At 48.0% G+C, this 27,968-nt stretch overlaps 1 protein-coding gene across 14 annotated transcripts; it reads right to left on the bottom strand.

Annotated features, from left to right (window-relative positions):
• Window positions 1-26,034, bottom strand: ADPGK (ADP dependent glucokinase). 14 transcript variants are annotated; one of them, XM_081049565.1, is made up of 8 exons: window positions 25,730-26,034; window positions 18,517-18,742; window positions 15,448-15,510; window positions 9,132-9,252; window positions 4,397-4,593; window positions 3,703-3,801; window positions 1,016-1,584; window positions 1-513 (listed from the first exon to the last, which is right to left on the bottom strand). In XM_081049565.1, the coding sequence occupies exons 1-7, from the start codon at window positions 25,954-25,956 to the stop codon at window positions 1,030-1,032; spliced, it is 1,488 nt and encodes a 495-aa protein (XP_080905691.1). In that variant the 5' UTR covers window positions 25,957-26,034; the 3' UTR covers window positions 1-513; window positions 1,016-1,029. The 14 variants fall into 14 exon arrangements, with proteins under 14 accessions (XP_080905691.1, XP_080905693.1, XP_080905685.1 ...); XM_081049567.1 differs by having other exon boundaries at window positions 1,016-1,581; XM_081049559.1 differs by having other exon boundaries at window positions 1-1,584.
• Window positions 26,035-27,968: the final 1,934 nt, after the last annotated feature.

Raw genomic sequence — 27,968 nt, 5'->3', positions numbered from 1 at the left:
TCAAGGTCAGAATGATTTCTATTTTATCTGGTGGTGGGAACAAAAATCAATTGCAGACTTAGGACTCCTGAAATGTAATTGTTTTTAATATATTTAAAAGCACACACAAGTCTCCTTGATTTATAAAAAAATAAATACATGACAAATTTCTTCATGATCCTGGGGCTCTTATGAGGTCAAATTCTTTAATGGATGTAACGTGCCAATGTAAAACACACGATCGGTGACACACAGAGAAGCATAATCCAGTTGTAAAAGCAAAATTCCTTCAAAGATCAGAATGAAGACCAGTCTCCTGGAGCGCATGTGCAGAGCGGGGAAGTGGGGTTGGGTCCAGCGGTCTGACCAGCCCGTCCACAGCAGCAGCCAGGGCAGGAGGGCACAGCCCGTCAGCTCCCGGGGCCGCCCGGCGGGTCGGCGAGGCGTGTAGGCAGGGCAGACAGAGGAGTCCCTCAGGGCTCCGCCTCAGCTGACGGCAGCCCACGCGGGGCGGTCCTGTCCTCACCCGGGGCTCTGGGAGAGAGCAGAAGACGCCAGGCCGCTCGTTAAGTATTTTCATTACAGCGCTGAATGGACACCACGGCCCCGCCCTGAGCGGAGAGCAAGCAGGAGCAGCTCCCACGAGGCTGCACGAGCCGCGAGCCACGGAGGGCACGCACTCCGCCGCGGGCAGGGGAAGGGCTTCTCCCGCCGACACGCCCCCGTGAACTTTGGCCTGAGCACGGACACTGCTGCCTAAACCGGGGGTTTGGGAATCAGGTTTCCACCCCATGACACACAACGTAAACACCGAAAATCCAGTCTCATTAGTAGCTAGCTAGGTTTTGATTAAAACCTGAAATGTTTTCGTAATCGTCAACAAGGCTGGAATGTATCTGATAGTTTAATCTGTTGTTTCTTTGGCTGTCTTTCAATTAGATCGAGAAACTGTTTTAACACCCTCAGTCCTATGTTCCAAACCACTTCATTCCTGCAATTCTTAAATCGGCTAGCTCTCCATCTTCATAAAACGTACCCACAAGCGCCTTCCTAATGGTGAGGGTGCACTTCTGAATAGAGGAGGCCTTCGGCGGAGATGGCGTCTCCCAGGCCCACCGTTCGAACAGGGTCTGTGCACACCAGCACGGGGGTGAAGTGGAAGGACACCCCGTCCCTGTGCCATGCGACCACGGGCTCGGCGGGGTTGAGTGTGACCCTGGCGCCCGCCCCCAAACGGGAAGTCAGGAACTCGCGTGGCGCCTTCAGGGACACCCGGCTGCTGTCTATGGTTTCCGTGGCGCAGGCCTGCGTCCCGGCCACACGCGCTCCCGCAGCCACGGCCGCCAGCTGGTTGGCCCAGTGCCCGTCCACAGTCGCCAGGATGTGGTAGACCAGCGTGTGGAAATGGATCCTGGTGAGGTCTGAGGCTCGGCTCTCACTCTTCCCATGTTCCTTCAAGACCCAGAAGAGGATGTCACTGACCACGCCCACATCGGGAACCCCGTTCCAGGAAGAGAGAGAAGAGTGAGGTCCAGACGCAGACTGGCTGAGAAACAGCAGCTCCTGCTCATTCAGCCCGAGGGACGTCACCACGGGAAAGACCTGCTAACAAAAACAAAGTGGAGCGCTCTGACATCAGAAGGCACCTTGGACATACCCAAGGACCAACGTGCAGGAAGGAAGGCAGGATGGCTGGCCTCTTCCTTACAAGACTCCCTGGCCCTAAGGTCTGGGCTGGGGAGTGAAAGGCCACAGGTCGCTGTTTTGCCTATTCTAGCTCCACCTTCAGGATCATTTGGGATGAACGGAAAGTTGCAGTGACATTGTCTTAGACCCACTCTTTTGTTATATGCCATTACAAGACCAAGGGCAGAGGGGTCCACGTTCTGTATTTCTTTCCCCGGGGCCTGGTTTGCACACCCAGCAGGTCCTCTTACCACTGAGGGGACGTAACCGTTCCTGAACGCCAGCAGGCATCACAGCAGTAAAATGGAGAGGCCCCTGGCAACGCAGCCTGGATCACAGGGCTCTGTGCACGCCACCCCAGGAGCAAGGACACGTTTCGTGTTAGATAGAAGTTTCTCTGGCAGGTGGGGTGAGGAAGGGCGTATTTAGTAATAACCCTGTGAAACGGGCACCAACGGGGGGCCGCCGAGCCCGTTTTCTGTCCCCCTCATTGTCTTTCACGGAGGGCTTCCTGCCTCAGAGCCAGAGAACCACCCAGAGGGGTGTGTCTGTGCAGACAGCCCTGGATGTGTGCAGGGAGGCTGGAACAGGTGTGTGTGTGTGTGTGTGTGTGTGTGTTTATTTATTAAAACTCATGGCCGGTACCTTTGCTAATGTAACAGCACTGCCATTTACCGCATGGTCTATGCCAGGCACTGAGCTAAAAGGGCTTTATTTCACTCAGTTCTTCCCATAACCCTCGAGAGATCGTCTCCATTTTACAGATAAGGGACTGAGGCTCAGAAGGGGTAAGTACACAGTTACATAGAAAATGAAGTAAAAATGGCTTGTTTTTCAAAAAATGAAAAGATAACCTCAAAAAGAGAACTGCAATTAAAAACTACTGAAAAATACCAGAGTGAACCCTAATGGAAACCGTGGACTTGGGTGGTAAGGAGCGTCAGCGACAAACACACTATGTGGTGCAGCCTGTGTGGTCAGTGGGGGAGGCGGTGGGTGGGCACGGGCAGGGGCGTATGGGCACTCCGCAATCTGCTCGTTTGGCTGGGAATCTAACACTGCCCTAAAAAGTAAAGTCTACTAAAAATTTCATGGAGGGCAATTCAAACTTACAAATGCCTTTTCTGCTCCAATGCAGCCAATTTTACTTCTGGGAATTTATCACACATATGCACTTGCTCAGAGGCAAAATAAAATCCTGTACAAAGCGATTCATTGTAGCGCTGAATGGAATAGCGAAGAGCAATAAACCAAAATGCCCATCAGGAGGCTCAGTTACATAAAGGGAACTCACACACACTCATTCTAACACACAGCTGTGAAGACTGAGGACCGCTCTGCGTGGTGACAGAGGTCCCCAAATCCACTTAGTGAAAAAAAGCCAAGTGTACAGCAGTGTATCCAGTATGCTATGCTATCGTGTTGGCTAAAAAGAGATGGAAAAAAGAAGGGCATATTCCCGTATTTGCATATGTATATACACAGTAACACTGGAGGGATACAGAAGACAGGATCAGGAGATGACTAACAGTGCACGAGGGGTGGGGGTTTGAACCACATGAGTACGTTACCCACTGAGGTGAAATGGTAATAAAATGGAGTGTGAACCCACTTGCCCACGTCGTAACGCCAGTAGCAAAGCGAGCCCCTGACCCAGGCTCCTCACGTCTGTGTCCTCAGGCGTCACTCAGCGCCCTGACACGGCGGCAGGCCTGGGGCAGGAGCGGAACGTGACGTCTGGTGGGGAGGGCGGAAAGCCCCACTCCGTCCTTTCTCTGAGCCTCTGACGTTCAACTGAAAGCAGCTGAACTGGGCTTCCATTGTCCTCCTTGGAGGTCTACCGCAGACCATTCACTCCCAAGTGCCCCACTGCAGAAGGGGAAGCAGCCCGTGAGCACAGTTCCACTGCCTCATGTCTAACCCTCCACAACAGTCCTGGCTCCTCATCTGAGTCTCCAAGGACCTAGGTCTGGGTGGCGTGACAGCTACCCCTCAGTAAGCTGGTCCCTCTGGGCCAGGTGCTGCCCACGCGGTTACCTGATGCACGACGCTGCTCATGAGCTCCCTGTTGGTCATGCTGGCCAGCTCCAGGTGAACTGGGACACCCGCGGGAATGTCAGAAATGGAGGCCACAACCTGCAAAGGGAGGACAGCGCTGCCATCAGAGGCACAAGTCAGGCGAGAGGAAGCAAATGCCAGGTCCCAGGAGGCCAGGGTGTCCCGTCTCTGTCTCCTCTGCGTCCCTATGAAAGCTCCCAGCCGTGCCGGTGGCCACGGCCTGCGTGGACGAGGGAGGCTTTTTCCCAACCGGGAAACCCAGGCTCTGCAGAAGCGCTGGGCACAGAGAGCACCAAGAGCTAAGTGCCCTGTGTTCGCCGCCAGCCTGCTCCTGGGGACCTACCCCGAGCAGCTGGCTCCACCTGCTGTCTGGATCTGGAGGGACAAAGTGCAGCTGACGGGAAGTGAGACGACACAGGAAACACACGGACACAAACTACAAACACTGCCGCGCGCAGCCACGTTCAGGTCAGCACAGGGTCAGAGGCTCAGGCAGGAAGACCTTGTGGCCTGGCCTGCCCTCCTCAAGCGGCCGCCCGTGCCTGAAAGAGTATGTGAGCCGGGAGCAGGCTCTGAGGCTGCTGCCACATGTCCCAGGGAGGCCAGCAGAGGCAGGAATGTGAAGAAACACGAGATTGGTGAGACCTGTGAAATTCTGGAAGACTGCTATTACCTCCAAGAGTCTCTTCCTCTGGAGCTCCTTGCTTTGTCCCTCCATCATGTGCAATCCAGAGAGGACCACCAGGTCTGGCTGGAACTCCTCGAGGCTAGATACAAACACCTCCAGCATATTCATGGCCCCGTTGGAGAGGTCGTGGGAGAAGATGAATCGGTTGGCATGGGGAGCTTTTAACTGGCCCCACTGCTCCTCTAGAAAAGCCCAGTCAACACAATGGGAAGGAAAGGAAGAGGCTGTAAGTCTCCTGGCTGAGGGGGGCGGGCAGGGGCCTCATCAGAGCCTTTGCCCTGGGCAGGCTGGCTTCAGAGTGAGTGGTCCCTGGTTACAGAGGCCTAAGGTAATTCAGCGTGGTGCTGCCTCCAGGAGGACGGAGGTCGGTGACGAAACCAACCAACCAGAACCCGAAACCCCAACCCAACAGAAACACAGACACAGGATGGGTGCTACATGCCCTTGTCAAGGCGCTGCCAATGAGCCCCCTCGAGTCCCAGGAAAGCGCTCCTGTCCGCCGAGCTTTGCTAACCCAGGATGCCCGTGTCCGTTCCCAGTGGCTGAGCAGAGCATGACTTCCAAATCCCAGCCGACAGTGCACACCAGGCACGTCCCCGCACACAGGACATGCTGCCCTTTTCTGTTTCCCCTTAGAGCAGCATCTGAGCACCTTTCATTTAGTTGAGACCTAAGGAGGCTACAATTCCAAGTGTCCAGCTGCCTGCACACCCTACCCTGCTGCCCACCAGTGGCTTCCGGGCACTTGGCCCAGAAGGTAAGAGTACTGGCTGCTCTCACGTCCTCTGAGTGAGCCGCTTTGGGATGCTGACTGTTCAAGACCAAGTTGAAGTGCTTTCTCCCTAAATGGTCGCTGAGTGCTCCAGGCTGAGGCATACACCTTCACTGCTTTAAGAACCCCCAGATTTTCCTTTCCATGGTTTGGTGAGTAATCATTTTGCTCTGAGTTATCGCTTCGACTATTGTGAGTTAGTAGTCAAACCTGTATCATTACTTCATGTTTCACGTGTGCCACACCTTCCTAAACAGACTGCCAGCTCTACAGGGAACACGGCATGTCTCTGGCTCCCACCTTATTTGCCATGGTCCTGGTAGAGCGCCCACCCAGCACCTCCTACTCCGATCCAAGCAGAGGGAGGCCAGACCCATCCCTGGCTGGGTCTCCTGGCGGGAGGAGAAGTCTGGAGTCCGTGCCCAAGCTACAGGAGAGGCTCACACGGGCCGCGCGTCAGCACCTCACGGGAACCTGGCTTTCAGTGTGCAGGAGGCAAGGCCCCAGCCTAGAGGTGCTGCCGTGCAGTCAGGTGGGCAGCGACTGACTGAGACCCCAGGCTGCCACGTACCGGGGAGGACTGTGTCCCTGTTGCTGCGAGTCCTAAAGCAGGCAAGGCGACAGCGGCCCTCTCTGAGCTTAGTCGGTGAAGCTGCGCGTCAGAGGCTTTACCACGTACAGCTCATGTTCTTCATGAAAACTTGGCACCAAGTTTTCCAAACTCAAGTCAGCCTAAGGGCTGCCTACCGCTTAGGGCAAGTCTTAAACAAAGTCCTCCCTTGAGTACCCAGGGGCGGAGGGGGCACAGGTCACCACAAGCATGGCCATTAGGGTGCAAGGACGTACGTTCCAGGTAGGTTTACATGGCTCTCCCTCCACGTGAAGGATTCGTCCCATTTATAAAATGGAAGTCCATGTGCTGAAACCTAGTTTTTCTTTCCTTCAGAAAGTTTCCCCCCACGGCAGACAACCCACAGCAGGTTTCCTCTTCCTGCAGGTGAGCTGCCAGCTGCGGTCAGCAAGCACCTTCCTTTCTACCACGGGCCTCTCCACACAGGAGCCCCGCCTCTCCGTGTGTGTGCATGTGTGCACCAAGGGCTTATTCGAAAGCATGTGTCAAGGCTCGCAGCAGCACCCATCTCTCCTTTGCTTTGAGTTCAGCTTTACTGAATCTATTTCTCTGAATAGATTCATTTCGTATGTGGGTCACTTATACAGAAATCTATGAAAGCAAAAAAACGACATTACCCAATGCAATAGTTATATCTGTTAAAATTATATTCCTATGTTAAATCCTGGCCCATGTCCAAAGAAAATCCCCAAGGGTGGTGCACAGAGCTGAGTGTAGCACTCCAACTCTGCTTCATCTGAAGCTCCAATGCGAGGCCAGCGCCCCCGCCCGCCCCACCCCGTGAAGGCTTTCCTCACTGCGCCACCCACAAGCAGACCTGACTACTTCCTTCCCACGCCACCACTGCACCCTCTTACGGGACTTGGCACATGACTTTGCAATCACTGGTTAAGAGCCCGTCTCTTGCGGTGGACCGTGAGCAGATGGCAGGGCCCAGGTCTTCTGCTACCAGCACAGCCCTAATGCCTCACACTGTGCTGGGCACACAGCCATGGGAACGAACACCAAAAGAATATGTGAGTGACAGCACAGACTGATGACGTCAACGCCCATGGCAACAAAAAGCATGGGTGTGAACTGCACGTCCAGTATTCCCCCAACTGACGAGACTCTGTGCAGGAGAAAAATACATGATATTAGAGCTCTCCACGGGCAAGACCTGCCGCTGGCCCTCACGGAGTGAAACTGCTAAGCAGCAGCAGCACTGCCTACCTCAACCTTGTTAAAAAGAGCCACACAGTATTCAGAGTCAACCAGTTCCTTCAGGGGAAAAGCGAGAGGCACAAATAAACAGGCTCCCGCAGATGAACACACGGAGGGAGTGGGAGCCGTTCACCGGCCGTTTCCACGGCCCTGAGGACGGATGCAGCGGCTGGAGAAGCAAACGACTGCAATGCACACAGGGGTAGCCCCTATGAATGGCCAATGTCCCTCTTTCCTCAGCCACTAAGGCAGCCAAACCTATGAAGTGACTCAATGGCTCCCTAACACGAAGCCTGAAAATAAGCTTCTCTGGAGAAGTCTGGTAGGAGGAGGAAAAAAAGTTGACAAATCCTCTCTGGGAATTTATTCATCCAGGTCGGAGAGAAGCAGGGGATGGATTTCTGCTGAGAGGTGACCTGAGGGCTGCTGCCACCAAACTAAGCTTCCCTCAAGGGGCTGATGAAATTGGAACTTCACACAGAGTTTAATAAAAGGCCACTGCTTTATGCTAAGAAAATATAGCCGAGAAAAGGAAAACTGAAGTGTGAAGCTAATAAACCAAAGCACAGGGGCAATCTCCTTTCAAGACAGGCTGTGCCATCCTCTTGGCTACATACAAGGCTTGTGTCAGATACAGAGCAGTCGCGGTGAGGACACCCGTCCTGCACGCTGTTGTCACCAGGGAAAATGACAGAAGCCACCACCAGACAGGTCCCACGTCCATGAGGCGAGGCAGCAGCACACCCAGGGCTCAGCTGCAGCTTTCCAGGCCCTTCCCGTCCAGCCTCGCTCACGCCTTCCTTCCACGTGACAGGCACAGTACTGACGCGCTCACCTCCTGATCTGCGCTCCAGGCAGCAGGAAAGAGCGCTCCGAGTTCCCGTTTGGGGAGAAAACTCAGAACTTGCATATTAGCAAACATGAACTGTCTACTCCAACATCCCGTCTCTCAGTTTCCGGCCCTTCCTAACTTCCTGATTTGAGTAAGCACCCAAAGAGAACCAGAAACAAGAAACAACTCCTTTTTTATACTGGAGAAAGGCATAATTTTCAAGAAGCACTGTATCTCATGTCTCACATTACAGTCAATTACTCTAGTAGGTGAGGTTCTCTTAATTGTCTGACTTGGAAGCAGTTCACTGAAGTGTATTAAGTAAGCGCTGCTTCAAGGTACCAATTAGTCTGTTTAGATCAGGGGTGTCCAAACTGCGGCCCGCGATCCACTGTGAATTGGCCCGCAGCAAATTCCAAAAATACATTTAGTTTACTTAATTAAATAAACCAGGTGAGGCAATACGTACTTCGAGTGAGTGGCCCGGTTGTGAGTGTATTTTACCGCATATGGCCCTTGGTGAAAACTGTTGAAAAAGTTTGGACACCCCAGGTTTAGATGCTTGAGTCTTGCATCAGAAATTCGAGAGACTCATTTCTGAGCAGAGGAAAAATACCACAGCAAACACACAGCATCATATAAACAGAAATAAGTTAGGTTCAGGTGTTTCGGATTCTCTCAGCAGTGAGCTCTGCAGTCTGTGTAACACGTAAAATGTCCTGGGGTGGGGCGGGAGGGGGTGGTCTGGAGCGATACACCTGAAACATCAGATGATGGGAAATAATGTAAGTGTTGTTAAATACAGTAACTTCCACTTACACCCCAAGGGAAAATAAAGTGCTTCAAAGGAAGTTTGCCGGAGGCCTGGAATCCATCCTAAGCAGCCTGGGACAGTTGGCTAGAAAGGCTCAGGACAGAGTCCAGCAGACTGGAGCAGATGGTATCTGCCGTGCCCTTTCCTTAGCAATAAGGAAAAGCTTTACATGTATACCACGTTTTCATTTTTATTCAAGAGCCTGCTTTCCTACAGCCTGATTTCTCCTGGGTTCAGACCAATTCTGTTCGTACACCTGGAATTTTCTCTGGTGTTATTGTAATACTCTAGCACTCTCTGAAGATACAATGGCCAGTATCAGAGCAACAGAACCATGAGGTCAGGAAAGCTCTAGAAAGGCAGAACAGGATCGTACTAACTTACAAAGATAAATTTCTAGCACAGCCACACCTCAATCTAACAAGCCCCTTGATGAGTCTCACACCATTTATTACTCAATTCTCTTACCTACTTGATACTCTAAAATGAGGTGGAACTCATCCACTTCCTGCAGTGACTCCGGTGGAACAAATACATTATCATCAAGAAGTTCATGCAGTTTTGGACCAACTGGACCGCAGAGAAGAACCTGGGGACAAGAAACATGAAGTCTATCAGACCTCCCCTTTTCCAGGGAATATGTGTAACAACAGAAAAGGACTTCTGTTCATGTTAACAAAATACTGGAATCCCCCGATTCTGAAAGTTTTTGGTTTGGAGGTATGTAGGGCAGGGGCTATTACGAGGGTTTAGGCCTCTGGAGCATGAGGCTACAATGTACCCAGAAACAAGAGGCTGACAAAAGACCCATGTCACACATGTCAGACAGGTACCTATGCAGGTGCAGTATCCCATATACCCTGTTAGGGAATAGAGCGTTGTGTCCCCCCAAAATTCCCTTGTTGAACTCTAATTGCCAATGTGATGACATCTGGAGATAGAGCTTTTAAGGAAGTAATTAAGGTTAAATGAGGTCATATGGGTGAGGTCCTAATCCATTAGGATTGATGGCCTTATAGGAAAAGGGAGAAAGAGATTCTTTTCTCTACCACACACACCGGAAGAAAGGCCATCTGTGAGGACACAGCAAAAAGGTGGCTGTCTGCAGGCCAGGAAGAGAGCCCTCACCGGAAACTGAACCCTGCTGGAAGCCTGACCTTGGACTTCTCAGCCTCCAAAACTGTGAGCAAATAAATGTTTGTTGTTTAAGCCACTCCAGTCTATGGCATTTTGTTATAATGGCAGCCTGAGCAGACTAAGACACACCGTACCCTACTTTCTCCCTTCTTTACTCACATTCTGTGTAGACAAAGTTGCCAGATGAAAACAATTGTTTGAATTTTACACAGTATAGAAAAGAACCTCAGGATCACAATACCCTCCACAGCCAGGTGACCTGATTTGTGAGATCAGGCTTCCCAGAGACAACAGCACCATTTCAGATTTAATATGCCCCACCCAGAAGCTTCAAAAGGCATTTTCACTTGCTAATTAACTGCGTGTTTGTACAGAGGCACCTTCAGGGATCTAAGAAATCCCAGCTTCTGGGTAAAAACATATCTCTCCCTGACCTATTCCCTTTCTGCCTTGACACAAGCCCATTATTTGCCAATTCTGAAATGTCTTGCCCCTACCATTTTATTATTATTTTTTCTCTAATTCTTGGCTAGAACTTCAGCTTTCAAGATGAGATAAAATTGGCCAGTTTGACCTCCTGCCTGAAATAACAAGAAAACAAAACAAAACAAAACAAAAAGCTGCAGATGAAATACATGAAGCAATGGTTTTCAAAATATTTAGACTGGGCAACAAATGACAGGAAAAAACCGAGTAAGCCCTACAAATGCCTCAGCAAATTACCTTAAAAAAGTTTCCAGATAATGCACTTCTGAAAGAATTCATCAGCAGCAGACCAGAACAAGAAACGTGAAAAGAAATCCTTCAGGCAGAAGGAAAATGATAGCAGATGGAAATATAGCTCTAAACAAAAGAAAGCAGGGTGGCCTAATGGCTCAGCTGGTTAGAGCGCTAGCTCTTAACAACAAGGTTGCGGGTTCAATTCCCGCATGGGATGGTGGGCTGTGCCCCCTGCAACTAAGATTGAAAATGGTCACTGGACTTGGAGCTGAGCTGCGCCCTCCACAACTAGATTGAAGGATAGGACCTGGAGCTGATGGCCCTGGAAAAACACACTGTTTCCCAATATTCCCCAATAAAATTAAAAACAACAACAACAAAGGAATGAAGAGCACCAGAAATGGTAAACTCTGGATAATAAAATCTCTTTTTTCATTATTTAAATCTCTTTAAAAGATAATCAACTATTTAAAGAAAGAAAAATATCGACAACATAGTGTGAGGTTTGTAAGATATGTAAAAATAGACTATATGGCAATAACAGTATGAAGACCCAAGGGGAGAAATGAAATCACACTGTTGTAAAGTTCTTACATTCTACGAGGTGGTATACTATTATCACTTGAAAGCAGACTGTGATAAGCTAAAAATGTACATTTTATACTCTTAAGCAACCACTAATGTAACAAAGAATTACAGCTAATAAGCCAGAGGAGAAAATATGAAGTCATAGAAAAAAATCCAAATGAGTGCAGAAAAAGAGGAACAAGGAAAGATAAAGAGGTGGGACAAATAGAAAACAAAGAGCAAGATGTCAGATTTAAACCTAATCTGATATAACAACAGTCATATTAAATGTAAATGGTCTAAACACCCCAACTAAAAGACAGATTGTCAGTGTATTAAAAAGCAAGCCCCAACTACGTGCTGCTTACAAGATATGTTTTAAATATAAAGACACAAAATAAGTTAAAAGCAGAGGATGGAAAAAGCTATATCATACTGAAGTAAGCAAAAGAAAGCTGGAATGGCTATTTTAATAAAAACAGATTTCAGAGCAAAGAATAGTATAAAATGATTTTCTTTATCCCTGGTAATGATAAAGGGGTCAATTCATGAAGGGAATGTACAACTCTAAACAGTTATACATCTAATAACAAGAGCTTAAAACTACACAGTGCAAAAAGTTACAGAACTGCAAAGGAAACAGGTAAGTCCACAATTATAGCTGAAGATGTCAATACCCCTCTCTCAATAACTGATAAATCACATAGGACAGAACATCAATAAGAATACAGAAGACTTGAATAACACAACGAACCAACACGACAACTGATATTTATAGAACACTCTGCCCAACAACAGAATATACATGCTTTCCAAGTGCGCATGGAACTTCACAAAGATAAACCACAGTCTGGGGCATAAAAAAGTCTCAATAAATTTAACAGGAGTCAGGGAAACATATTCTCTGACCATAATAGAATTAAAATAGAAATAAAAAACAAAGATATCTGGAAAACCACCAAACATTTAGAAACTAAGTAACATACTTCTAAGTAGTCCAGGAATGGGAAAATAGCCCATTTCAAGAAATCAAAAGGAAATGAGAAAGAATTTGAACTGAATGAAAATAAAAACACAATGTATCAAAACCTGTGGGATGCAGCTAAAACAGTTGAGATTTTTATAGCACTAAACAACTCATATAATGAAAACATGAACAGTCCCAAATCAATGCTCCCAGCTTCTACCTTGAGAAACCAGAGAAAGAGTAAGTCAAATTCAAAGTAAACAGAAATCAATAAAATAGAAAAGAAACAAACAGAAAAAAAAAAATCAATGAAACCAAAAAATCTCATCATTAATGGATAAGATCCGTAAAATTGATAGACCTCCAGCCAAATTGATCAAGGAAAAAAAGATATAATTTACCAACATTAGAAATGAGAGATAACTTCACCACAGATTCTAAAGAACTCAAAGGGATATGGGAACCTTATGATTAATTTTATGCTAACAAATTCAACAACTTAGATGAAGTGGACAAATTCCTTGAAGGATAAAAGTATTGAAGCTCACTCAAGAAATAGAAAATCTCTATTTCTCTATATCTATTAAAGAAATCAGTTTTCTTAAAAACCTCACATCAAAAACTCCAGGCCTAAAATGCTTCACTGGTGAATTCTGCCAACATTTAAGGAAGGTATAATACTAAATTCTATACAAATTCTTTAAATAAATAAATAAATAAATAAAAGGAAAATACTTCCCAACTCATTCTAAGGTCAGTATTACCCTGATACCAGAACCAGACATACAAGGAAAAAAAACCCTACAAACCAGTATTCCTTTTGGAAATTGACATAAAAATTTAAAACAAAATTTTAGTAAACTGAGCCCAACAATATATAAAAAGGATAATACAACACAATCATGTGGGGTTTATCATTTGAAAATCAATGTAATTACCATGTACCAAACTGAAAAACAAAACCCATACAATCATCTCAATAGATGCAACTCCTCATTCTTGGCTAAGTCCCACAGATGTTTTTCAAAGGTACTCTCCCTCCTGCAATCTGGCTTCTATTCCACCATTCCACTAAATCTGCCTTTGCTATATGCACCAGGATCTATGAGACACAATACAGCACAGTTACTACAAATATGGACTCTAAAGCTAGACTACTTGGGGTCAAATCCCAGCTCTCTCTCTTACTAGGTATGTGACCTTGAACAGTTTAAACTTCTTCATGCCTCATTTTTCCTATCTACGAAATGGGATAATAGGACTTCCCTATATAGGATATCATGAGGATTAAATGAGTTACTATACAAGCACTTGAGAGAATGCCTGGCATACAGTAAGGCCCATGTACGTGTTAGCTATTATTAGTAGTAGTACTACCTTTGGAAAATACCTAGTTCTTAACCCCGGGTAGTTCTGACGATCTCTCAGTCCATGTTGAGAATTTCGGCAAGTCAAACTGAATCTGAGAGGAGTACAGAGTGGTGAGGTCATGGCAGAGTCTGGCACTTGAATCCTGGCTCCATCACTAACTGGCGAGGTGACCTTGGGTACATTACATAACCTCTTTTCTCATTTCTAAAAGGGTGATAATACCTTACTTCACCAGACTGTTGTGAGGACTGAGCAACCTATAATTCCTTTCTTTCCTCCATCTCCTACCAAAGCCAGACTTGTTTTTACCAAAATGCTTTCCAGTTAGTCCCAAGGGGACTTGGGACCCAAAAGCTGGTCCCAAGCCCAGCTTCTCCAGAGACCAACAGCAAATGCTGGTCTCAGGGGAGGTGCATACTGAAAGGTCAATCTTATGCTAACCCAGGGCTTCCCGAGTGTGGTCCTCTTAGAGGCCAGAATTACCTTGTAGGGACACCTTCACCCTCACCCCCTTCCCAACATCCAGGATTCCGACGGGAAGGTTGTGGACTCTCATTAATGAGCTATGACTGACCTTTCCTTCTCTTCTATCCATTAACTGGTAATATTTCTGAAGGTCAGCCCTGGAATTTCTAATCTCTATTTGGGAGTTAATTATTATTGATAATGACTGCAAAAAAAAAATAAATCTGTATTTTCCACTCTAAGCTTCAGGAGAACTTTAACTGTTACTAAAATATGAATGTTCACACTTGAGTGTGCTCTCCACATCCAAGCATACCCATCTCCTGGTGGACAGGGTGGCTCCATATAAATTTCCCCCTCAAACCGCTGATCATCTATCGAAATTACTGGGCTCATTTCTGGGCATTTGATTTTCTGCCCCTGACCCATATTTCTATTTTCAGGCTGGTTTCCCCAAACTGTGTATGGTTCCCTTTCTCGATGGTCAGCAGCCACACTAGAAAGCACGTGCCAAGTTTGCTTACTCCGGAATGACCTTTGTTAAATCTAAATCTATCTTGTCTTCACGTGTGGTCTAGCACAGTGAGCCCATTTTAGTAGGCTTTAGATAGATGCGTTTCTCCTCTTCTGGCTGCTCCAATCCAAACCTTCATCATTTTATAGTAGGGCGACACCAATAACCTCCTTGCCGGCCTCCCCCCTCAGAACTATTCTACTCAGAGCAAAAGAACCTCCTTATGCCGATGGTATTCTGAACACAGCAGTAATTTTTTTTAAATTAGATTTATTGGGGTGACAATTGTTAGTAAATTTACATAGATTTCAGGTGTACAATTCTGTATTACATCGTCTATAAATCCCATTGTGTTCACCACCCAGTCAGTTCTCCTTCCATCACCATATATTTGACCCCCTTACCCTCACCTCCCTCCCCCCACCCCCTTACCCTCTGGTAACCACTAAATTACTGTCGCACAGCAATAATTTTTAATTCTATTAAACCCCCAATGGTTTAAGACTTGAAGACAACCCCCCCCTTACTGATCTCTACCAGTAAGGGGCGGGGGGGACTTCATTTTTCAACACTCTGGATCCAGAATCACCAATACAGCCAACTAAGTTTTCTCCCATTGCTGTCTAATCCCCGACTCCTGAGCCCACATGCTCTTAACCATGACACCCTACAGTACTCAGGAGTGTGGATGCCAGGGTCCTAGTTAGAACCGCTCCATTTCTTATTAGCTGTGCCCTGCTGTGTGCCTCAAGGTTCACGTGGAAAGCAAGACAATAACAGTACCAACAACGGTATCAACTGGCCTTGGAGGCCACTGCAGGTTAAATGAGACAATCCATGTAAAGCAGTAAGTCAATGTCAGGCCATGGCAAGCACTGAGGAAGCATCAGCGGCCACCACGCTCCTGTTGTTCCTATACTGCCGCCCAGAAGAGGCCCCGAGTCTGGCACACAGTAAGTGGACCGTAAGCTGAATCGTTCTTGCTCCTAAAATTACTGAAAATTAGTGGAAAGCACAGGTTTTAATCTGAGAATTTGACCTACCTTTAAATCTGAGTTGGCTGCAAATTTCTGTCCAATTAAAGCTGCATTTCCTCCTACATAGTGCTGTAAGATAGTTCAAGGTTATTAGACGGAATTTTAGCGTAACTATTTTACCCAATTTTAACAATTTTTAATTCATTGAATTAATTTATATAGTCTATTTTTTTCCAAAAAAAGTTTGAGGTGACTTTATAAGGACACACAGGTGAGGTTCATAAAACCTTAAACCCATAGGTAAATAGACAGCGAGTCATAAGGAAAGATGAAGAAAACAAATATGCTAACCATGGAAATTAGTATAATTGCCTTAATCATAGGTCACATTTGGCCTTGAGCTTCCAGGAAGCCCAAACAGATAAAGGAAACATGGAGAATGTGCACGGATCTTAACCTCTACACCATCATTCTTGCTAAAAATGAGAGTATGGCTATGTCACTCTCCTGAAAATCATTCAGTAAACACTACAAATGAACTACCATCCAACCCCTTAGTCTGCCCCCCTCTCCTTTCCACCATCTGCTGCCTTCTCGCCCCACGATGCCTGCAGTGCTCCGTGGGCCTGCCTCTCTCTGCCCTGAGCACCCGCGTGTGGTCTGATGAGGACGCCTGCCCTTCTCACACATAGGTATTAATAAATCCCCATCATTCTCAGTATCACCTCCTCACAGCGCCTTTGCTCCCCTTTCCCCAGCCTCCCTTGCCCCCCCCAGGACTGCAGACCCTCTGCCACCCTTATACCCAGAACAAACCCCTACTATGGACCCTGTCCACTTGGGCTGTCACCGTCTTGGGTACATGCCTAGCCCCTTCAGGAAGGGACTGTCCGTTTCTTACAGTAAGTGCTCAGTAAATGTTTACCGTTAAACTTTGAGAAAGGAGGAAACACTGGTGGGATAGGAAATAAAAGGCTCTCCTAGGAGTCAATTTTACAGCTAAGGGGTCCTCATGTAGGACAATGATGTCTCCTAAACACCGCATTTCTCAGCGGACAAGCTAGAGCAGGAGAAAGATCACTCAAGGCTGGGATTGCACGCTGCTCACTAAGGCTTGTTCCTGTGCTTCCGGAAGCTGACAAGGGACACAGGCTGGTGCTGTTCTGACAGCTGCGGAGCCTCATCCAGAGTCTGCCCGCGTGGAATGCTCTCTCCTCACCCGCCCAATCCTCACACCCGCAGAGGCACAGACTGAATAATTCAGTTAGATGGCAGACATCACTTTCATCCGAAGGTTTGTGCCAACCAATCGCTGGGTTTGGCTGGGACAGTAACACTTTTCAAAGATGAATTTATAACTTTCTGTGATACGAGGCCAAATGGCCTTTTAACACGTTACCCTTAATTTTTCATTTAACTATGATGGTTAGAATTTACTAAATATCTTGGGGGAAATGTTAAGATTCTATGAAGTAGATTTGAGTTTTCTTGTAATAATTATTAACTGTTGTGTCTAGTTAACCTGCTTTATGCTTTAAGGAGGTTTGAAAAGGCACCAAATGAAGTGTCACCCGAATGGAAGATAAATAACATGTTTTAGACTTTACAATGTTAAGAAATAATCTGGACGGTCTAAAAGCTAGATAAAGTTTCTACTGAAAAAAAAATTTTTTGTTTTGGCATTATGAAACAAAAGGCAAGATCAAGGGACACGAGAATAGAAATCAAATGACCATAAAGACTTTGAAGCAGTAGACTCGTCATCATGTTGAAACTATTCAGATTCTTTCATAAGAGATCAGAACCTCACTACTGAGCTTAGTTGCAAAATGACTGTGACTGAAATTTTAATAGCTTGCTGTCTCCTTCAGATACTCAGCTGGGTAATGCCCGGGCCCATTCCTAATGTTCAAATGGGCAGCTTCAAACGAAAAAAACAACAACTTTAAAAAGTCATCAAAATAAGTGGTTGTAAAGAATGGCCTGTGAAAGGTACCAATTAAAAACGGCCTGAAAGAGCTTCCCCAGCTAGAGCCACACCTAGACTGAGGTGACGCTGCAAAGGAAGACTGTAGGTGAGAAGAATCTGGGGCGACATGGGATAGGGTGGAGAGATGCCTAAATAATCAACCAAAATTCAGCTTTAAGAGGGCATGCGGGCACAGCAGCAACAGGTATGCTGGGCTGAAGGCACGAGCCTGGCTGCGTCTCCAGCCTCAGCACCACTGTTCACTCTGTGTGAGCCCTGAGGAAGGGTCTGGGCCATGCAGGCTCCAGCATGGAGTGGGGTTCCCTAGTTCTGTGTCTGACAGGTTCTACCCTGTAGACCAGTGGTTCTCAAAACGAGGTGCTCCAAACAGCATGAATATAACCAGGAAACTTGCTGGAAACGTCAATTCTTGGGTCTCATCCCACATGCAACGAATCAGAAACACTGGGAATGGGGCCTAGGAATCTGTTTCAATATCTCCTCCGAGAGATTCTAACGCTCAAGTCTGACAACCTCCAATCTAGACCTGCGGTTCTCAACCAGGGGTGACTCTGCATCACCCTGGGAGCATTTTTAACTGTCACGATTGGGGAAAGGGCCAGTGGGCAGAGGCCAGAGATGCTATTAAATATCTTATAGCGTGTAGCCCAGAAGGTCAACAGTGCTGCAGCCGAGAAACCCTGCTGTGGAGCACAAGACATGAGGCCCAGCCCCCTTTACCAGGCAAAGCGGGAACTAGTTCCCTGTGGGTTGGGCCTGTTCTGCTCAGGAAGGACTAGGCCACGATAAGATTACTGCAAGTTATCAGTCACAAGCAATCCCCAATCAAGGTAGTAGCTATCTTTCCTACCTTAAACTTGGGGAACACACAAAAAACAATTTAATGGATGAACCAGATCTGAAATTTTAGTAAATATGCTTCATAAATGCTGGCTGAATTGATCTGACCAGAAATAGCAGAGTTAATGGAAAGGCAGATACAGTTTTACAAAAAGAGAAAACACTACAGAATTGAGCCCCAAGACTCATTCTCTTGGGGTGAACTGGAGGAAAGTTGTGGTTGCGTCCAGGAACCACACACCAGAAACCACACAGTAGAGATATCTTTTCCCTATCTTAATTTACTCCCGGCAAAGCAAACAGACCTGGGCTCCCGGGAACTCTGATGCAATCTGGGCAATGTCACTGAAAGCGTCCTTATCGCTGAAGAAGCGCTCAGCAGCTGCTCCCTTCCCCAGGAAGTGACCGAAGGCTTCTTCCAGATCATTCTTTGAATGCAGGATGGAGTGATCTTTCCCATTCCCAGGATTCAGGCCAAGCGCCTGCAAGAGCTTCACCCCTGAGAGCACTACATCCACACATGCATTGACTCTGGAAAGAAGGAGGAAAGAGACCGTGTGAAAGAAGCAAGCAGTAAGCTGTATTCAAACAGAAAACAGACAAAGTGGGTCTGAAACCTGAGCTGGAAAGTAAATAACACATGGCAGAGGGAAGATTATCTGAATGTATGTCTTAGATCAGAACCCAGGACTCTTCAATTTTGGCAAAATTTTACACTAGTTACAAAGAGAGAAGATAGGTGCTCAGCATTTCAGAACAAAGCTGTTATAACACAAATGAGCATTTCTGAGAAAATGCTGGTGGAGTCAAACTGTCTGGATTCATACTGGCTGTGTGACTTGGGCAAGTCACATTAATTTCTGTGTGTCTCAGTTTCCTCATTTACATCCTGGCATAATACAAGTCTTTAACTCATAGGGCTGTTGTGAAGATTAAATAAGTTAATATACTCTTAGGAACTCACTGCTTGGTGCAGAGTAAGCAAAATAGAAATTTTGGTCAAAAGTCAAATATCAGACACCTTCCCTCAAAAGACACTTCAGGATGGTAGTGAGATACACTGAAGACCTAAATGTCTGAACACTCCCAGCTGCAACTCCTAGAGCTGAGAGGTGCCTTACGCTCAGGCGCACTGGCGGCCTTGTGGTAACTCATCGCTTGGCAGGGGTTCACAGGCCTTAGGAATGGTAAAGGGCTGGTGAGAAGCCAGCGCTGCACCACCCGCTGGCTCTGTGGAAATTATATAAAGTACGAAGGTTGTCCGGCCTGCGCATGTGCAGGAAAAGCTCTGGCTTATGTTGTCAGTGTGTCTTCGCTGAAAGCCATCCCTTAAGAGAAGGGCCAAATAATTTGGGTAGTTGGGTGAGGTCTTCCTGCCCGCACGGTCACTTTATTCCTGCAGTCAGTTTGTGTCATGAGCTGGCATGTGTCTCTCCCTTGCCCTTGTTAGCTTTCCTGGGTTACAGCCCACACAGGAACCTTTAACACTTATTTGCCTATCGGGGATGTCATTCTTGGCAGTGGGGCTGGATGACCACACACAGACAATTCCCAGCCTCTAGGAAGAGTGCGGCTCACGGCGAGCAGGCCAAGCGAACAGCTCCTGTGATCAGGGTGGTGAGGCTTCCAGGTGAGCTCTGGGCAGCTCTGAAACCAGAAGGCAAACTCATCAACAAAGAGGGCCCCCATGCACTGGATTTCAGTGTAAAATATATAGCCGCAATGTTCGCTTTCTAGTCGCTTTTAAAAAGCTCTGGATCCGGAAAATAACACACCGCGTCATTAACAGTGGCAAACTCTAAGAAGAGGAATGAGATTGTGATAAGGGAGAGAAATTTCATTTTTCATTGAATATATTTCTAACGTTTAAAGCATGTATTTTATAACTTAGCAAATAAGTATTAAAGGTTCCTATGTAGGCTGTATATTATTTACAACACCCAAGGAAGGTTTACAAGTGCAAGATTTTGCACTTCAGATATCTAATGTCTACAGGACACAGTGTATAAGGAGGAATTGAGAGGAGTTTCAGGGTGTGTTTGGTTTATTATGTAAAGCTGTGAAGGGAATGTGTTTTGAACAAATCATGAAACACCTGCCTCGTGTACGTCAGTGTGTTTTACGCTCTGAAAAGCATACAAACCTACAGCCTTTCCAGAAGACCAGAGTAATTCTGTGTGTCTGATTTTAAAAGAATAAGAAACTTTGTATTTAAATGTTTACATTTTTGTAGGCAAAAATCTCCAAAGCATGCGATCCACAGGGGATGAATTATAATAATAAAAGAAGCCTTAGGACAGAGGAGGATGCAGTCAGTTTGTGTCATGAGGCGGGGAATGTGTCTTGTCTCCGTAGCTCCAGCCGTGAACAGCCTTTGGGAAGTCCGGCTCAGCCTGACACCTTCACGTCCCAGCTGCCTCCGTTCCCGTTTACATAATAAACCAAACACACCCTGAAACTCCTCTCAATTCCTCCTTATACACGGTGTCCTGTAGACATTAAATATCTGAAGTGCAAAATCTTAATAGGAACACAGGTACCCCTGGCTGTCAGACTCTAGTAGGTTCCCAAGCTTCACACCTGAGAGTTCGGATAGCAAGGAATACTATTTCTGCCAAACAGCTCTATCAGGACAATGTGCCCAAGGCGGCCGGTTGGCTCAGAGGTTGGAGCGCGGTGCCAGAACACCAAGGTCACCGATGCGATTCCCACACGGGCCAGTGAGAGACAGCAGCTTGAGCTTGGAGCTGAGCCGCCAGTGGTCAGCTGGTTGGCTCAGTGGTTGGAGTGCGGTGCTTATAACTCAAAGGTCGCCGGTTTGATTCCCACATGGGCCAGTGAGCTGCACCCTCCCCCCCACAATTAGATTGAAGACAACGGCTTGAGATGGGGTAGCTGATGGGTCCTGGAAAAACACACTGTTCCCCAATATTCCCCAATAAATAAAATAAAAGAAAAAGAAAAAAGAAAGAAAATGGATTTAGGTCCTGGGTCTGGAAACACATCGCCTCCGTATCTAATTCTCCTGAGACCTTAAACAGTTTGATTCTTCAACGATAATAATGGAGGAAGCTGAGTTTGCAAGTTAAAAAAACACAAAACCTGGGAAGGCCGGTTAGAATGTGGTGCTCATAACACCAAGGTTGCCGGTTCGATCCCCACATGGGCCACTGTGAGCTGCGCACTCCTTAAAAAAAAAAACAAAAAAAAACCCAAACTGAAAGAACAACGTTCACCATGTTTTCCAACCCAAGACAAAACCCAACAGAACCAATTCTGAGTTAAAAAAATGTAACCACCATAGGAATGTTTTCCATCCCCTACGTAATCATGTCATGACTACTAGAGAGAAAAACAATCTTAGAGAGGAAAACATTATTTGGTAGCTTTTGTGATAAAAAGATCACTGAGCATCTCCTATATGCCAGATACCAAACTCACTATTTTAAATGTGCTTTCTACTTGTATTTTATACAATTTTAACCAGAGCAAGACTTTCTCTGCACTTACAATTCAACAGCATACTAAAATGTAAACAAGTGCACTACCTAAGGTGCTTTATTATCAGGGGAAATAAAGGGTGGGAAGGGGGCAAAAGAACCACGAGACAAAACTATGCTCACGTGACAGGCAAAATTTCACACAAAAATGTATGGAAGATTACAACGTGAGTTTGGAGAAAACAGACACAGATGAAACAAGCAGAAAACGAAGTAAGGCAACAGATGCTGAATGCCCAAACAAGAGGCTGAAAGGGCAAGCAGAGAGGGTGCTGGGAGCCCAGGCTTCCAGGCCTGTTGCTGGGGATTGGTTAGAGTAGGGGTTCGGGGTGGACACACATTTCCCCCTTCTAGGCTGCAATAAGTTCCTTTAAGGCGAGGACGGTGGATTTTGTCACCTCCCTTCTGTTTCATCATCTGTAAAATGTTTCCTAAGGTTATTTTTTGCTGTAACACTACACCTGCGATGTTAGAAGAGCTAATCACAATCACTACAAGATACAGAACTGCAGAGAAGAAAAATCCAGAATGGCAGGGACAGCAGTCCCTGGGCTGAACCCTGGACAACGTGCTGGAGAGAGAAAGAAGGCAGGCATTTACAGATGGAGCACACCAATTTGCAAAACGTCCTAAGACAGGAAAGCAGTCATCACTGCTTTCAGCAGAGAAATCTGAGGCTGGGGGTTAACTAACATTCCAAAGACCACCACTGGACGAGCCAAATTCAAACAGATTTATCTGATATTGAAGCCCACACACAAGCAAAGATGTGGGTGAGGGATTAACCTTGTTTGGACACAATCAGAATGCTGTTCCAGTTAGAACACAGCATTTGAACAGGGGAGAAGAGCAAGCTAGAATTCAAAGGTCAGGGTGAGATCAGGTGTCAGGGAGCAAACACCAGGATGAAGGGCTCATCATTCACCCAGGGAGCCTCAGGTGCCAGGGTCTGATCTTGAAGGAGGGGAGGCGGGACACAGTCTAGAAAGATGTGCTAGTGGGCTCGCCACTGACCTTGAAACTACTCTTACCCTTTATTTGTCTGATCCATTGCCACCAGCCCCTCACATGCCAGTACCTCTCCAAATCCCACCCTTGCCATTTACCTTCCCTTTTTGTTCTCTTCCTGGGTGACGCCATCCAGCCTCTGGCTTCACCCTAAGTGCTGGTGTCTCCAAAATCTGTAGCTCTACTCAATACACACTCCAGCCTTTGGTAGTCAGCAGCTGGGGCTCAGCTTCACATGAAATCCCAGAGTGTGTGCATTTCCCCTCCTCTCACATCAAACTGGGGACCTTCCACCACAAACTTGTTCCTTTTTCTTAATCTCTCCGAATGGCAACAATGTGGCATGAACAGGAGCCAGAATGGGTTCGTTTTGCCTCTGGCACTTGCTAACTGTGTGACAAATCAATGTTTCTAAGCCTCAGTTTACTCACCTGTGAAAACTGGCTTACAATATCTGTTATCTGCCTACAGAAAGTTTTAAGACCCCAAATATCAAACACCTGTCATTTCTGACAGCCTTTCTTTACTCTAGGACATCGAACCTATCACATCTCACATGTTTAGCACCACTGCCAAGCAAGAAAAGCTTTCGCCTTCACCCAGACCCCGACTAGTGGCAGGGTCTCAGTATTTTCCTCCTCATGAATCCCATTACATTGCGTGTTGTATGTGAGAGTAAGCACATGGGTGTGCGTGTATTCTCCTGAGAAGTTACAACACTCACACTACAAGGGAGGTTCTGATACAAGCCCTGCAGCTTCTCCCACCTACTCCTAGCACACTCCTGTCTTCAGGCCACAAATCCCTTTGGGTAATGAGAAATGTTCCCCATGGATGTGTGTTACCCACAAAAAACGATGTGAAACAGTCAATCGGGTTAGAACCACTGCTCCAAACCTACCTTTCACATTCCCCCCGTTATTCTCGGCAAAGAACTTTGCATCACTTACCTGCTTATAAACCCATCACCTGCTGTTATCAAAGGCCCTGCTTGGCATCATTTCTCGACATCTCTCTACCATGAAGTAGTAGGGCCAACGTGCTGTTCCCAAACTATGTGCTTTTCCACATTTGGTTCTTTCTGCCTCCGTGGATTTATTCCCCCATCTTCACATGGAGAATTCCCGTTCCTTCTCCAGGGCCTACCCCATGTAAGTCACTACAGTGAAATATATTTTCTAAGATGGCGACAAGATGTCCCACCCCACGTGCTCTTTTTTCACGATGTGATGCTGATACTCTTGCATTCTACATCCCTTCCTCTGAAAACCAGTTGGACCTGTGACATGGTAGAAGTGCCACTATGTGCTTCTGAGGTTGGGTCGCACAAGGCATTAAGAAAGCTTCTGCCTGGTCCTCTTGGGACATTCTGTCTCCTAACCCAGCTACCCTGCTGTGAGCAAGCTGAACAGCTACTTGAACTTACTGGCGTTCAGGCAAAAACCCCAGCTGAGGAACAGGACAACCACCATCAACCGTAAAGGTGATTCCAGTCTCAGCCACCATCTGACCGAAACTGCACGAGAGCCCAAGTGAGAACTGTCTGGCTGAGACCAATCAAACCTCAGAGTCACGAGAGATAATAAAATAAAATAACCATGTGTTAGTCTATCAAGTTCTGGGGTGATTTATGCTGTAACAATAGTAAGTGGGACATCACCTTCTCAGATGGAGCTTTTTCTCACATCTCATCCTGGGAAGAATTAGCAATCTTTCTTTGAGACACAAGGCTACCTTGTTTTGACAAGTAGTTCAGCAAAGCCCTTTTCATAATTGCTATGGACAGCATTGTGTTGTCCTCCCCCCATTCATATGTTGAAGCCCTAACCACAAATGTGACTGTATTTGGAGATAGGGACTATTTAAGGAGGTAGTTTAAGGCTAAATTTAAGGTTAATACTGAAGGTTAAATGAGGCTACCATCCGATGGGACTAGTGTCCCCATAAGAAGAGAGACATCAGGGAGGGCCCATGCGCACAGGACAGGCCACACAAGGACGCAGCCTGCAAGTCAGGACGTCAGGAAGAGAGGACTCCCCAGAAAGCAAGCTTGCTACACAAAAGACTAGCTGACATTTCAGTGCTCTTTAAAGCAGACACCATGATGGAGTATACAGATGATTTCACTTAATCTTCAGGACAACGTTGCTCTACCTCACCCTTCCTGGCCCCAACGATCACAGAAACTTGTGGAGTATCTGCTAGAAGGCCGCTTTTGGATGGTGCTTTTGAGGTGATGGCAAGACATTCAAGTCGCACTGAGACAGGGACTGAAGTTCGTGTAAAGGCAGTAGTTACATTCCCTGAGACGACGACGGAGGCTCCGCGACTTGGGAGAAGCCCGTGCGTGCAGCCACTTAAGTCGGGAAGGAGAGTTCCAAGGTCACGTTTACCGCACGGAAGGCTGCAGAGCTGAGGCTGGGTCAGAAAGACGAACACAGGGTAACGGAACCCGCACACGGACGAGTCACCAGTGAGCTCTAAGACAGGAGCTTCGGCAGAGCGACGGTCTCCGGACTATGGCGTTAAGAGGAAACAAGGCGGAAAGCAACAAAGGCGGCGGTTGAAGAGCGACCACTTCCTCAAGAAATTCGGAAGAGGAAGAGGGGTGCAGTCCACGTTCCGGCTGCGCGCCAAAGGGCAGTCGCCAACTGCTGCTTCTTTCCCGCAGAAACGGGAACGGGGCAGCTGGGACGCGACGTGTCGGGCTGAGCCGGACTTCCCCGGGGCCGTTCTCGGCCGGGGCTACGGAGGCGAGGGCGGGGCGCGGGGACGCGCCGCGAGGGGACGAAAAGGCCACCCGCTGGGTCCCGGGAGCGGCGGCGAAGGCGCTCGTTCCAGCCGTCCGACGCTTCCCGCCCGGGAGGGAGCGTGGACACCGGCGCGAAGCACCCACCTCCCCGGGACCTCTGGGAACCCGTTTCCACGCGGGTTCCAACTTCCCCGTTCGCGCGCCGCGCGCCCTCCGCCCCTGGAGAGGCCCAGAGGCGCAGCACCCGCAGGCACTCACCCCACGGCTACGCGGCGCCAGCGCCGGGCCGGCCGCACGATGAGCGCGTCCCAGGCGGCCGCCAACCGGCGCTCGGGAGAGCCGGGTCCCGGGGGCGCGGGCCCCAGCTGCAGCGAGCTCCACAGCGAGCGCAGCGCCGAGCCGGGCAGCTGCGGCTCCAGCAGGAAGACGCAGCCGACCGCCAGCGCCAGGAAGCCCGCGTACGCAGAGCCGCGCCACAGCGCCATGGGGACGAGCCGCGGCACCGTCGGCTCCCCGCTCCGCTCCCGGCCCGCGCCGCTTCCGGGCTTGGCGCGCGCCGACGTCGCTCCGCGCGCCACGTCACGGCGGCGCGCCACGGCCTCCCGAAGGGCGGGGCTTCGGGCGCGGGGCGGGGTTTCGGGCGCGGGGCGGGGCGAGGAGTGCTCTGGGTCCCCGGGTGGGCGGCGGGGGCGCGGTGCGCCGCCCCGAAGTAGGTGGGACGAAGGCGGTGGTGGAGGTCACGGCTGCAACCTTTCCCGGAGTGCCAGTCGTACCCCCAATAGAAGGGCGACGATATCGTTGTTTTCCCAGTAAGACGATTATGAAGTGGGCAAGCCTTACGCTAATCTTTGGGCCCAGCTGTGGCCGCCGTTCCCCGGACGGGCACGAGTCACGCTCCGCCCTGTAACCGTCCCACCGCCCCTCTGTGCATCGCAGCGTTTACGAGGCTCGTCCTCCTTCAGGCCCGGCGCGCAGCGCTGCCCCGGGGGCCCCGCGCACACGGCAGCCGCGCCGCCGCGAGCCCCGGCGGTCCACGTGGCAGCGGGCTTCTGCCTCCCTGGAGGGCGGCCGGGAGCTCGAGCCCCTCGGGGCCTAGGGAGAGCCCCCGTAATCGTCCTCGTTGGATGACCAGATTCAAACCTTCAAATAAGCCTTTGGGGGGCGCTGTTCCCTTTAATCATCTAGGAAAAATGCACAGGTCTACACACTCTTGTGTACACCGTCGGGAGGTTATAAACCTGGGTTAAGAAATCCTGGTTTCTCCTCTTCTCCCGTGGGGATATGGCTTAAACCCGCCAGGCCCCGTCCTTGTTGTGACCCTTGTGTGTGAGCCTAAATTGAGAACCAGTGAAGCTAGGCTTACTGCCAACCCAATCTCAGCAGCCACCGTGCCAGACCGGTCTTGTTCTCTGGCCTGCTTCCATTTTTCCAGTTCTGCTGGCTGCTGACCTTGGCTTTGTGTCGGATTTTCCACTGTGTCCCTGACCTTTGGACTTGGCAGTGAAACTCTCTTTCCCTAGCTTTGATCTTGGGCATTAGGCTTCATTCCCCCCAGCCCGACTTTACCAGCACTTACCATCCATCTTACTCATCGACCCTCCCCGAGCTCACTCTGACCAGCCCATCCTTTTCAAAGGACATGTTCACACGGACGAGATTTGGGCTATCATGGAAAGGACAGCTAAGAAGCCAATGAGATCTCAGTGGCATTATGAAGCTGTCTTCCCTAAAGTTGCCTGTCCTCTTCTCTCTCCTCAGGGAGACATGTCAATCAATTCCCAGAGAAACCACGCTCTTTCTCATGGCCCCAAGTGGGCAGGTTTCCCTACCTTGGCAGAAGTGACTGAACCGGCACTTAACTCAAAAGCAGTGAATCCACTGACTGGCCAGAGACCATTTCTTTCTACTGAGAGTTTGAACCAAGAGTCAAGAATCCGCAGTGTAAACCAAAATTAGACTGTAATAAAAAATAAAAAGCACTTATTTGAGCAAAAGGAGCTGCAGTCCAGGAGATAATGATTCAGGTAGCAACCTAAATTGTGTTCCACCAGACAAAAGGGAGGCTGCCTTTTATAGCAAAAGTTCTTGCCCAGGTTCCCAATTAAATCCATTTTATGTAAATGAGGTATCCAAATTAGTACACTTTTGATTGGTCAGAAGTGCTGATTGGTCAGCATTATGCATCCTGATTGGTCATTATGGAGCAGTTCTGATTGCATGGGACAGGTCTTAGTCATTGGTCAAAAGAGGAAACCAGGGACTTTATAATAATTGACTCAGATGGTGTAAATGAACAGGGCATAGTACAGGAAACTGAGAGTTCAATCTGAGCTTCTATACAGAGTATATGAGAAGTCCCTGTCAGGAAATGGCCAGTAGGCTCTTATTATTTATAAAATTTGGGCCCTCAGTTGACCATGGGGAGTTCATCTCAGCAGATAAATTCCTTCTTGGGGTTGACATCAAATAAATCGTCTCAGGGGTCCACATTAGCCTG

This window comes from Rhinolophus hipposideros (assembly GCF_964194185.1).
Source record: "Rhinolophus hipposideros genome assembly, chromosome: 5".
Taxonomy (NCBI): domain Eukaryota; kingdom Metazoa; phylum Chordata; class Mammalia; order Chiroptera; family Rhinolophidae; genus Rhinolophus; species Rhinolophus hipposideros.
This window is presented reverse-complemented; position numbering and strand designations above follow the sequence as displayed.